Genomic DNA, 12563 nt, shown 5'->3' with positions numbered 1-12563 from the left:
GACCCGAAGTGAAGCGCGAAAAGCAGAGAGAGAGAGAGAGAACGAGAAAAGTAGTTTTATTTCCTGTTGTAATTTGTCTTTTATTTTCGAATGTTCACGCTACAGCAAACAACCTCATTTACCTCCTGCTTCTTCTTCTTTGTTTCTTTTTTTTTTTTTTTTTTCATCAAATAGTAATAAGAATGGCTTGATTGCCATCATCCAGTTGCTTCCTTTTCATTTTCGGGAGAATGAAGAAAAAAAAAAAGGGGGGGGGGGGAATCCCGCAAGCCCACCTTGCACTTACTCGACCGTAGTAATGGCCGAATTATTCGGCAACACGTTCGGTAAACAAGCCACACCATTATCCACGCTCGTCCTGCAATCATCCGCTACCAATAGAAAATAACAAAGTTAACTTAATTGTTTTCTCTTTCCTCTTCTTTTGTTTCTTCTTTCGTTCGTGGAGTCCAAGTACAAACGAAAAAAAAAACAAAAAAAAAACAAACAAACAAACAAAAAACAAAACGAAAATGTATTAAAACACACACACACACACACACACACACATTTTTGTAGTCGGCAAATAGATAGAGAAACTCATATGTAAAGATAATGCGCCCTCGAGTAACAAAAGCGACTGAGAACGACGCGTGTTTTTCTGACAGCGGGCGGCAAAAGAGACGTCGACACCGTCGCTTATGCCGTTCGTCCGTCGTTGACGTCCTCCTAAAAAAAAAAAAAAAAAACGAAGAAAAGAGTTGCAAAGAGCTTTTTTTTTTTTTTTTGCCCGGCCGTATATGTAATGCCACCCCACGTCTTGCGTGTGTGTGTGTGTGTGTGTGTGCTATACCCGTTGCTGGGGTGTATTGATTTTGTTTAAGTCCTCGTCTCCCTCTCCCTATTTCCCTTCTGTGAGAACAGCACACACACACACACATACAGAGAGAGAGAGATATCAGAGAGGAAACTTCTATATACACTCGGTGGTAGTAAGAGTAGAGTAGTAGTAGTATTACGACTGCCGCTTATGCTCGGCCTCATTCGAGACGTTCTTTATAGAGGCGGGATCTTGTGCAACGCTCTCGCACAGGCCGTCCCTCTCTCAGCCTTTATTTTTTTGCAATCTCATTGTTCCACGGCAGACTCATCTTTCTTTCCAAAAAGAGAAACTTGAAGAGCGTTTCTGTGCACACAGACGAAGAGTTTTTCAACTCGTATAAATACCAGAAGGCAAAATGCGCATTTGAAGAAAAGAGAAGGGAAAATTAAAAAAAAAAAATGAATTTCTATATCTCCCTGAGGCTGTGTGTAGGCGGAGTTCGATTCTCTCTCTCTTTTTTTTTTTTTTTTTAAATATATACTAATCTCTTACATAGTTTCTTGTTTTTTTTTATTTGCTCTCGTATTTGAATCTCTTTGCCTGTTCTCGAGAATTCTAACGATTTTTTTTTTTTTGGACAACAAGAAGGGGAGCCCAAGTGGAGCGAGAGTTTAAATCTTTCGGGGCTACGTGTTCGGCGGGACTGTAACCCTTGGCAGGCCTCTTGCTGTGCTTCAATCTCTTGCTAGCACCACCCCCTTTTCCTTCTTCTTTTATTTTATTTTTATTTTTTTTTTTCAAGCTGATGATGGTGGTAGAAACCTACGACCTTCTACGTCTTTCTTTTCCCCGTTCCAGAATAGGCTTGTGACTTTGTTGGGCTAATAAGAACAACATCGCCATGCAAATGCGGTTTTGGACTATTCAATTGAACTTGCTTGCGTGATGTTGCGAATAATCAAGAGATTCTTCTTCATCTCTTTCTTTTCCCCCGACCGCTTTTGCGATCAACTACAGTATTTCATAATGCATTGGCACAAAAGCCTCTTTGCATCATCTCTCTCTCTCTTTGCACATTCGTTTTTCTAAAGCAAAAATCGACTAGTCTTATACACTTCTTTCACTTATAATCCGACGGATAGGCCTATACAGTATGGAGGTCGTGGCTGTCTTTCTTTTCTTTCGCGCATCGAGGGTTATACGGGGGATACGTCAGAAATAAAGAGATACAGCGCAGCGCAGCCGAGAGCAAATAGCAGAACAAAAAAAAATGAAGAAGAAGAAGAAGAAAGAAAGAAAGCGGAACTGAAAGAAGCCTGTTGATTCTTTTATAAAACCAAACAGAGAGAGAGAGAGAGAAAGCGAGCGGAGTGGAGTAAAAAGAAGAAGAAGAATAGAAGAAACTTTTTTACCCTGGGTTTTCTTTCTTTTCTTTTCTTTTCTTTTTTTTTTTATCCCCCGTCCGAATCTTCTACGACGACGGCATCTTCGTGCGCAGTCGTCGAAAACTTTGTCTACGTCTGTGTAGGTTCCCTATTCTTCCTTTCCTTTCCTTTTTTTTTGTGTGTGTTGTTGTTCTTTCTTATATTTCCTCCACTTGCCACCCACCCAGTGGATTGTGCGGCCCAGTGTGTCTGTGTGTGTGTGTGTGTGTCGTGACCGGTGGCATATAAGGAAGGCTCTTGTATAGCGCGCGCAGTTTCTTTCCGAATACTACACACTGCTTGTGCGTGCGTGAACACTCGCACACACGCAGCGCCGAGAGGAAGGAATCCCGCTTCTCGGGTCTGGCCGTTTTTTTTGCCCAGTCTCCTCAGTCGTCCTAGCGCCACTGTTTCGTTGAGCTGCAAACCCGTTGCACTCTGCAAATTGGGTTTTTTCCCCCCCCTTTTTCATTCTCTCTTTCGTGTGTTCGCCTCTCCAACATCTTCTCCGCCTTTCGTTTTTTTTTTTTTATTCATTTCCTTTTCTTTTTTTCGGTTTCAGTTTGTGGTGTGCTCTTTCACGTTCTCTCGATTTCGTGTTGTTTCTAAACAACAGTTTTTCTTTTCCCCTAGTGTTCGGCCGGGACACGTTCAATCTCGTTGCCGCTAAATACCATTCGGCCCGGCTTGATTTATTTATTTATTTTTTTTTTTTTTTGAGCCTTTTGGTGCTGGTTTTTTGTTTCACCCTCGGTCGAGGTTTTTTTTTTTTGAGTTTTGAAGATCTCCTTTTTGTGCCTTGTCCTCCCTCTTCTATTTTTTTTGTTTTTTTTTTTCGCTTGCTTTGCGTTGCAGCGCCATTTGGCTTCCGTCGGGTGTTTCGGCAATTCGCCCAAAAGGCAGCGACACGAAAAATCAATCACTATATATACTATCGACTTCTTCTTCTTCTTTTCTTTCCATACCAAAAAGATCGACAAAGTTTCATCTCGAACAGTTGGAAAGTTCTGGAAACACGACTATTTTTCTGCGCTTGATTGTTGACAATAATAAGTGTGTTGCGCCATCACGAGTGACAAGCGTTCGACGACTCTACCCGCCCACTACATTTCGATTTCACATTTCGAACGGCTCCGAGGGTTTCTGCGAAATTGCGTCTGGTTTCTTGTTTTGTTTATTCGGTGCGCCAAGTTTGTGCGTTTTTCACCACACCTTCGGGCCAGACATTTGTTGTTGTTGTTTTGTTTTTTTTCCAGAAGCGGGAGACGCAAAAAAAAAAAACATTGAAATCCTCTTCGTTTGGCGTTAGGTAAGCTCCAGCGGTCGAACACGTTCGCCATCAGTGCGCTCGAGTGTCCGTGTGGTGTTTAAGCTTGTTAAAAATGATTATCTTTCTCTCTCTTTTTCTTTTTTTTTTTTTTTTTTTTTTTATGGGTTCTGTTATCGATTTTAAATTTTATTTTATTTTATTTTTTGGCTATGTGCACGTATGTATTGGCAAGTTATCATATTTTTTTTTTTTTGGGGGGGGGGGGTGAAGGGTACGTTGCGATGAGGTTTGAAAAAATGGAAGTCTAGCCGATGCCAATCACAATCTACGTTTGAAGAGCTCTCTTTCTTTGTCTTTTTTTTTTTGCTGAGCGTTGGATAAGCAATGAGATTGAAAAAGGCAGTGGCTTTTTTGGGGGGGGTGGGGAGTTGGGTCTGATGGAAAATAAAAAAAAAAAAAGGAGACGTGGACGAAAAGAGAGTAGCACACAGATATAGGACATTTGAAAGAAGAGAAGAGAACAAAAAAAAAAAAAGGAAGTAGAAAGTCGATCGGGAAATGACGAAAAGACAACGAGGACGGAGTCTCAAGTGGATGAAGCTTTTATCTCTTTTCCTTGTTTTTCTTTCGTCAAGTATGTTGTATATATATTTCCCCACTTTTTTATTTCTCCGATCTTCGTTTGTTCGTTTTCTTTCTTTTTCATGGGATATAGATTCATTTCGGGTACTCTACGTGTCCTGTTTTGTTTCTCGACCGACTTGCCCATTGGCTTTTCGAAGATACCATTTGTTTTTGTTTTTGCTTTTCTGAAATACTGAAAGGATAGCGATTCAAGGGTTCCATTTGTATTATCTCTAAAACAATTCAAGTGTCGTATGTACGCGAATGTGCAGTATTACGAAAAAAAAAAAAACATCCAGGCGTTCCATGTTTTTCTTTGAAAAAAAAAAAAAAAAAAATCCTTCCACCAAAGAATAAAAAAAAAAAGATTATTTAGTTTCCATTCCGGTTATCCGAAAAACTGGAATCTGAATGTGACACAACGTTCGTTTTAACTCATCCATCAGTCGCCCCATTTTCTTTCTTTTTTTCTTTTCTGTGCGTTTCGCTTAAAGAATTTCTTTTTCTTAAAAAAAAAAAAAAAAAGGGGAAAGGAGAAAAAAAAACAAAAACGAAACGGTCCGTGCATTTGCCTATGCAGGACACGTCCACTAAGCGACTTTGAATGATGGCAATGCAAAGAAGCAAAAGTGTGAGAAAAAAAAAGGGGGAAAGAAAATAGAATAAAAACTTCCATTTTATTTCGACCCTATTTGTTAACTCCCGTGACTCTCACGAGCCCATTCAAAACGAAGTTTCCCTCCTTTTTTTTTTTCAAAGAAAAAAAAATGTGCCGTGTTTCTACTCTACTCCCCCCCCTGGAGAGTCTGAACGTAATGTGATAGTTCGTACAGTACAGAAGAGAGAGACCATATATATATATATATATATACGTATCCTAATCGGTTTGCCTCACGGTATTTGAATGAAGGCCAATCCCGCCCGTTTTCCACGCACTACTGAAATCGTGGCGTGTGTAATCGCGTCTAGTGTGTCCTGTTATTCCGTGTGAACGATGACGTCAGGCGAACGCCAAACCGCCGTTTTTTATTTTTTTTTTTTTTTTTTTTTCCTTTTTTTCTTCTTCACGTACGTACACCATTTTATTTTTGACCGATCCCTTCCACTCTAATACCTTCTAATCGAAAACAGATTTTCAATTTCCTTTGGGTTTTTTTTTTTCCCCGTGATTTGCTGACAGAGACGTCCTCAGATCCCGGTCCATTCCGTAGAGCTCCCGCATTCTTAAGAAAGGATTGAGGTTATGTGATATGTCCGAATAAAAAAAAAAAATAGACAAAATAAGAACGAAATAAAAGAGAGAAAAAGAGCTTTTCGATATTTAAAAAAAAAAAAAAAAAAAAAAAAGACCTCACGACGACGTCGTCGATGTACACAGTGGCCTCCTTCTTTTCACTCCCGATCACGACTCTTCACTCTCCAAAGATATTCTTTCTGGCCACAGGGAGAGATTAGACATCCTCTCTTCTTTCAAAATGTATTCTCGTTCTTTCCCTATTTTTTTTTTTTTTTTTTTTTTCAACGCCCCATCCAGTGATTATTTTCTTTTTTTTTTTTTTTTTTTTTATCGAGATAAAACTCGATTTATAAGCGAACTTTGCATCATGTGTGCGCCTACTTCCTATGGTAAACTGGTTAGTAACGTGCGGAATTAGACTATACACAGAGAGAGAGAGAGAGAGGGATGGGCGGTAGTACGGATAAAGAAGAGAGACTACGGATAGGATGAGTAAAGGAAGCGGATGACAAGAGATCATACGCCTCGTCGCAAAGTTTAAGCCTTTTCAAAAGTCTACATTTTTTTTTTTGTCCTCCTTCGACTCTATAACTTTGGCAGAGAGAGAGAGAGAGAGAGAGCTCTTATATTCCCTCTAGAATGTAAAGCTTCAACTCTCGTTTCACACTTGACCTGACTTCTTTCGAAAGACGAAATATACATATACACACGTTGCATTAAGATCATTTTCTTCAGGCCGATGACATTATCCTTCACCATTTTGGGATTTTGAAAAGGAAAAAAAAAAAAAAAAAAAAAACAATTAAAAAGGGTGGAATGAGTTATTAAGTCGTCCTGGCCGACGTGCGTAGGCCTATACATTGTGCGTCGCCTAGGGGCAAAGTGTCTAAAATTGGAACGAGTCTTAGCAACATGAATGATTGCCATCGTTTCCATTTTTCATTTTGATTTGTTTTCATGTGTGTGTGTGTGTGTGTGTGTGACCTTCCCAAATGTTTCTATTTCCAATTAGCGGGCGCCCCTTGTTGTGTAAATCATCGAGACCGCTAACTATTATGCTAATGATGCGTTTTTTTTTTTTTTCTCGTTTCTCGGTTCTGACGTTTACCCGTTAGATGACCTGACATTTTCCTTGTCGTCTTTCAATCTCCTCTTTACTATTTTTCAGGACATTTCCCCACCCCTCTCAGTTATGCTTTCGGTTTTTCCACCATTTCGTGTATGGGGTGGGCATTACCATCATTATCAACGTGTTATCGTTCATCCAAAACACAGCCCTTGTCACACACACACACACACACTCACAAGAGTGTGAAGCCCATTTACGTAGCTGCTACAGCGAATTGAATCGATCGCCTCGCGCTCATTTCATGTACTCGTTTATTTTCTGTACGCACAGACGCAACATTTATTTTGCATAACAGCAAAGATTGTCGAACGTGTGACACGTTGAAAAATGACAGCCTTTCAATTCTTAGTCGATGGCATTTTCCTACAAAAAAAAAAAAGCTTTCATTTTTTTTACGTAGCACAACCATGTGACATCAATCAGATTTCTTCTATTCAAAAGAAAAATGAAATGATTTAGCAATTTCTTAGTAAATGTACTAGCTAGGGTTAAAATCATAAATCAGAATCCTACGTTGACGTAATATATATATATATATATATATATATATATATCTGTGTGCGAGCCCGGGCCCCATAAAGTTCGTAATGACGTTTAAGCTGCTTTGCATTCGCTGAGTGTGCATACACTATACAGAACGGTGGCACGCAACAGGGTACTCTTCAACGATGGTTAGTGGCTGACCCTCATACTCCTCTTGCCTCCTGGGACCTTGCTTCACAGTATCCTCTGAGAGAAAAAAAAAAAAAAAAAAAAAAAAAGAAGGTTCTTTGGGGGGAGGGGGAAGGAGAGATGCAGTGTGTAGTGCTGATGGCGGCGGGTTGAAGAGTAGTGATGTCGCTGCCGCTAATCTGCTCCTTGATTGGCAACCGCTGATGCGGAAAGAGGATCAGAGTAAAGATGTGCGGTAAGGGGAAACCGACGAGAAGAGAAAAGAAGCGCACACACAGACGAGTGGGAGGGAGGGTTGCGAGGAGGAGAAGAACAAGAAGAGAGGAGAAGATACTTTTCAAGAGAAAAGCGAAAGAGAGAGTGAGGGAGACGGTTCGGAGACGGTCTCTCGTTATAACGAGCACTAGGCAGCGAGCAGTGGCAAGCGCAATAGCAGAGCGGCTTTAATTAGGTCTCGCGAGGCAAGTCTCTCGGGGAACGAGAATCTTAGAAACTGTAAGGATTTCTTATTTGTTTTTTTGATTTTTTCGTAGTAAAGTGCAACATCAGCTCGCATCTTGGTGATGGACAAAAAAAAAAAAAAGAGGAAAGAAGTAAACTAAGAGGGGGAAAGCGAAGAACCGCAATCAGTCTGGCATCAGAGAGCGATGGCAAACGTGCGCTTATACCACTGCAAAAAAAAAAAAAAAAAGATGGGATCACTTGAGAGATGGCGGTTTTCGTTTGAAGATTGAAGGTAATGAACACAAAAAAAAAAAAAAATTGGGGAGAGAGAGAAAGCAGGGCGTTTGGCGCCTTCATTATTGTCATCTCGCAGAGTTGCAAGCGAACTTTAGATCATGCAAATAAAGCAGAAGAAAAGGGGGCTTTTATTCAATGCGTCTGAGAATCGTAGCGTTAAGAAAAGAAGACGGAACATTTTCAGATCGAGAAAGAATGAAAATGTCATTTCCATCTTGTCATTTTTTGATCAAAAAAAACTTTTACATTTCATCGTCCCCCTTCCACGACTGTTCCCAATTGGCGCTTTCCCATCACAATGAACTGTACGCTTCGATCGATAGCGTTCATCTCTCTAGCACGGGCTCCGTGTGTGTGTGTTCCCTTGAAAATGATTAGAAATCGAATGAGATAGAAAATGAAATGAACGTCGTACGGGCCTTTTGCCTACGTGCTCCAACAGTTCGAAATCCTTTCGGAACTGCTTTGCCTCCTTGTATAATGAATCGGCTTACAAGGCCCTCAAAGATATTCAATCGAGTGAAGCACACGACTGCGTTAGCTGGGGAAAAAAAAAAAAGAAAAAATATAGACGGTCCTATGTTGCTCAGTCCAGAGCGTCTCGTGCACACAAAGAGAATGAAAACAGAAATGAGAGGAGGGAACCAGCGTTTCGCTTGATTCATCGTTTCTCTTGATTTCTCTTTTTCTTTTCCTGTTTTTTTTTTGTTTTTTTTTTTGCACTGGTGCGTCTGTGCGACGAGAGCGCCAATTGGGCTCAGATGGAGCGTGAAAAAGAGAAGGGCCAACTCGGTTGGTGAACTAATGAGTCTACGGCCAACTCGAGTGTCAAATGAGGAGATCTCTGTCCTTTTATACAAAAGAGCGTTCGCGTGTGTTGTTCACTTGACTCTTTTCATATAGACCCCCCCCCCCCCTCCAGTGTTGGAAGAGTAAACCGGCGCCTCTCAGTGGTGGAATAAAATCGACTACTCGGCATGTAGATGATCTTTTCAATTGCTCGTTCCTCTTCAACACGCTTTACCCTCTTCTTTTTTTATATATAGTATACATATATCTTGTCCGTGGCGGAGGCAAGTTGACTTCCGTTTCACTAGACGTAACCAGAACACTCGTTTTGAAGGAAAAAAGAAGGGACGACTTGATTGAGTTGTCAGCCCCAAGGACCAGTCACACTGGCCGCTCAGCTGTTCGCCGTCTTACTTTTCTTTGGCTCGAGGGAGAAGAGGAAAAGAGGAGAACCCTACGACGACGTCTTCGTGATGATTTCTTTTCGAATCGATTTCGTTGATGTACGTTGTACGAAACATTTTTTTTTTTTTTTTTGCCTCTTTTCCTCGCGAGAGTAGGCGACAACGACGATTTTCTTTTCGAGACTTGAGAAGAAAGAATTTTTTTTTATGGTTAATAACGGCGTATGTAATGGAAGAGCTAAGACGATTGTGTGTTTTAAAGAGATAATGAAAGATGGTGGACATTGAAGTCAACAAAGTACATAGACCTTTCACTCGCTTTATAGGATGTCGTTGAATGTAAAAGCCTTTTAAGTGTACTTTACTAAAGTTAGAAGAGAAAAAAAAAATATGAAAGAATTCATGATGAAAGTGTGTGCACTTGACATTTGAATCTAATTTAAGCCAAAATGTTTTCTTTTTTTTTTTTTTTTTTTGGTTGAACAGATGAACCGTCCTATTCAAGTGAAACCAGCAGACAGCGACAACAGAGGAGGTAAGTGTCTCATACGCACCACTTGGCCCAATTTATTCCAGCACCTTGTCTTATTATACGCCATTGGCGTCGGCCGTCGCGTGCGCGTTTGGCCCATCGTCATAACCAAATGGCTCCGAGTCGGACATCAATACGTCGCTCTTTTTTATTTTTTATTTTCTTATTTTTCCCACCCTTTTGATGTGCCTCTATATACACAACTCGGTTGTATATATATAGTGGCTACGTATCCTATATACGGCATATATATGTACACATACATTCCCTTATGCCTTTGATATGGCCAACTACACTCTGCGTTATCGCTCCCTTTTTTTTTCGGCCATCGATCAGCTCAGTGTTTCTTCTTCCTATTCATATTATGTAGGGAAAAAACAAGCGACTGTCCTCCCTATTTTCCTCGCCGTTTGTGTTTTGTTGATCTACGTTCTCTATTTTTTGTTTTACGTTTTAGACCCGACTGGAACAATGAAATGAGAAAACAAAAACAGATAGAAGAGGGTTAATAGGAATAAAGCGAGCGTGATGCCAGACTGCGTGTGTCGCGCACGCATTCATTAAACTTAATGTTTGCTGCTGTTTCGGCCAACGTCGGCCATGGATCTCGTGACGTTCAGATAAATCGATCTCTTTTCTTTTACAACCAAACCTTGCGGAGAAAGAAAAGAACAGTACTAGACTTATTTTATTTTATTTTTTCAAAGGTGTATATAGGACCCTAACGTGTAAACACATTCGATTACAACGGGAGAACGTCATGGGCCGTAGAGGAATACATTTCAATTCTTTTTTTTCCGTAGACCGTCTTAGTTTCAACGATAGGCAAAGCGAAATGATTGCGGTGGGATTATAGTCCCCTCCCCCCCCCCCCCCCCCCCCGTTCTAATTCTTTTGGGTTCCTTTTCTCGGGGCCATTTCGATCCGACTTGCACTGGTTGTCGGGAGGGGGATAGCGTCATTCAAGTTTTAGACCGTCTGGTAATCAATGGCGTCATTATTCGTGCCCAAGAGAAGTACAAAAAAAGAAAAAGAAAGAATGAATGTATAGCAACACAAAAGGCATCTACGCGAATAGCAGAAACCCTGACACGCACTCCCGCGGGGTTATGGACGTTAGGCCGTGGGCGGAATAGAAGACATCCTACGTGTAATATATATATGCTGGCTGCCTTGTATATATATATATATATGTGCGGGAACGCAATGTGTGTGTAGCGTTAAAGAACGTGCACACGCACACGATATGGGTGTCGGTTCGGTTAGCGATGCTGCAACAATTTGAGCTGGCGCTCAATCAATCTCGCTCTTCTATATATATATATATATATTGGCCTGCTACTTTCTTGCTTGCTGTTGCTGACTGCTTTCGCGAAAACCCTCTGTTTTCATCGTCTACCCGTCATCAGACAACAATAACATCAGCGTCCCCTCCCCCTCACCCTAGAGGAGTGTTATCCCCCAAGCAACGTTAACAAACTCGCCGTTTGTCTATTATTACAAACGACATCTAGACGTGCCGAGTAGACAAGCTATATTTCGGGTTAGTGGTGGGTGGGTAGGCCAGCAGCAGTTTGGATGCTTTTATTTTCGTGCAAAAACTAAAACTAAGAAGAAGAAAAAAAAAAAATGTGTAGAAAAAGGGAACTATTATAAGACGTAAAATACGAGAGATGCATACTAATGATTTCACTGCCCCCGGAGGAGAGCTAGCATTACGTACGTCTACCAATCGTTATGTACGATGGCTATCTACGTGTTTTATGTATAACCTATAGAGCAAAACATTGATACATACACCCATACACTTCAAATGCAAGGACCTTGATTGGTCCCAATTAGTCGGAACTGTTTGCAATCAGCGTACGCGTGTTGTATTTTAAACGTATACACACGTGGTTGATAAAAAAATGATGGCCATGTTTCACAAAGCCCTTCTTTTTCATCTCGCATTTTTTTTTTCTTTCTTTGTGGGTGAGGAGGGGGGGTCGATTTTTTTTTTTAATGTTTTGATTGATCGTTGTATCTCCGTCTACTGTAATTGCTTTTCTATTTTTTTTTTTCTTCTTCCGGTTTTATCCTCTATTTTTTTTTAAATTTTTTTTTCTCTTTTTTTTTCTTTGATCAACATTCTCGTGATATTGCTATCTTTCCCCCTTCTCTTTCTTTGCTCTCTCTCTCTCTATACATACATCCTGATGTTCAATATACCTAGATTAATAGAACCCTCCCCCCGCTCTCTTCTGGTTGCTGCGAGCGGTGCGTCTGTTCGTCATCGTCTCTCCGAATTAATATCGAGCAATCACTTTTTTTTTTTTCCCTCTCGATGCAACTGCTACTTCCCGTCGACGCGACTCGGGTGATGAGTTTTGTGTGTGTGTGTGTGTGTGCTAGTGTCTTCATTCTTTTTTTATCTCTTGTATGTCTTTCAGCATCAAAGAATATGAAACTATGGGAGAAAAGGTTTGGCTGCAATAAGTAGCAATTCACGTCTGTGTGTGTGTGCGTACGTAGCGCGCGCTTGAAAAACTTGTGATCGGATAAGCGAAAGCGAGCCCCAGCCATGGCAATAAATGTTGGAGAGAAAAAAAAGTGAAATGGCTTGTCCGTTTGAGCGTGCGATCTAATGTGATATGATTTGAGGGAAGAAAATTATAAGATAGGTTGCAACGGTGCTGGTCAAAAAGCTTCGTCTATTCTCATACGAGATTCGATACTGAGGGCGTAGTACACATAGCCAGGAGCTATCCGAATTATCAAAGAAAAAAGGAGGGGGAGGGGGGGAGAATAAACAAAACAGAAACGAATGTGAAGGAAGAAGCGGAGGAGAGAAAAATTCATCGCACGAAGAGGAGGATTTATAGCTTGCATATACATTTAGGGATGTACAGGAAGGGCCTATCAATTAACATTATTAATGCCTTAGCAGTGCGATTGAT

General features: G+C 40.7%; 1 protein-coding gene across 3 annotated transcripts in view; it reads left to right on the top strand.

The window, feature by feature from the left end:
• LOC130696887 (CUGBP Elav-like family member 3) overlaps window positions 1-12563 on the top strand; it is a 61714-nt gene that overhangs the window by 31675 nt on the left and 17476 nt on the right. For all 3 annotated transcript variants that reach the window (XM_057520021.2, XM_057520020.2, XM_057520022.2), the window contains exon 3: window positions 9579-9627. In XM_057520021.2, the coding sequence (XP_057376004.1) occupies window positions 9579-9627 (49 nt within the window). The remainder of the gene's footprint in view (window positions 1-9578; window positions 9628-12563) is intronic.

The sequence above is a fragment of the Daphnia carinata genome, chromosome 5 (assembly GCF_022539665.2).
Source record: "Daphnia carinata strain CSIRO-1 chromosome 5, CSIRO_AGI_Dcar_HiC_V3, whole genome shotgun sequence".
NCBI classification, from domain to species: Eukaryota; Metazoa; Arthropoda; class Branchiopoda; order Diplostraca; family Daphniidae; genus Daphnia; species Daphnia carinata.
This window is presented reverse-complemented; position numbering and strand designations above follow the sequence as displayed.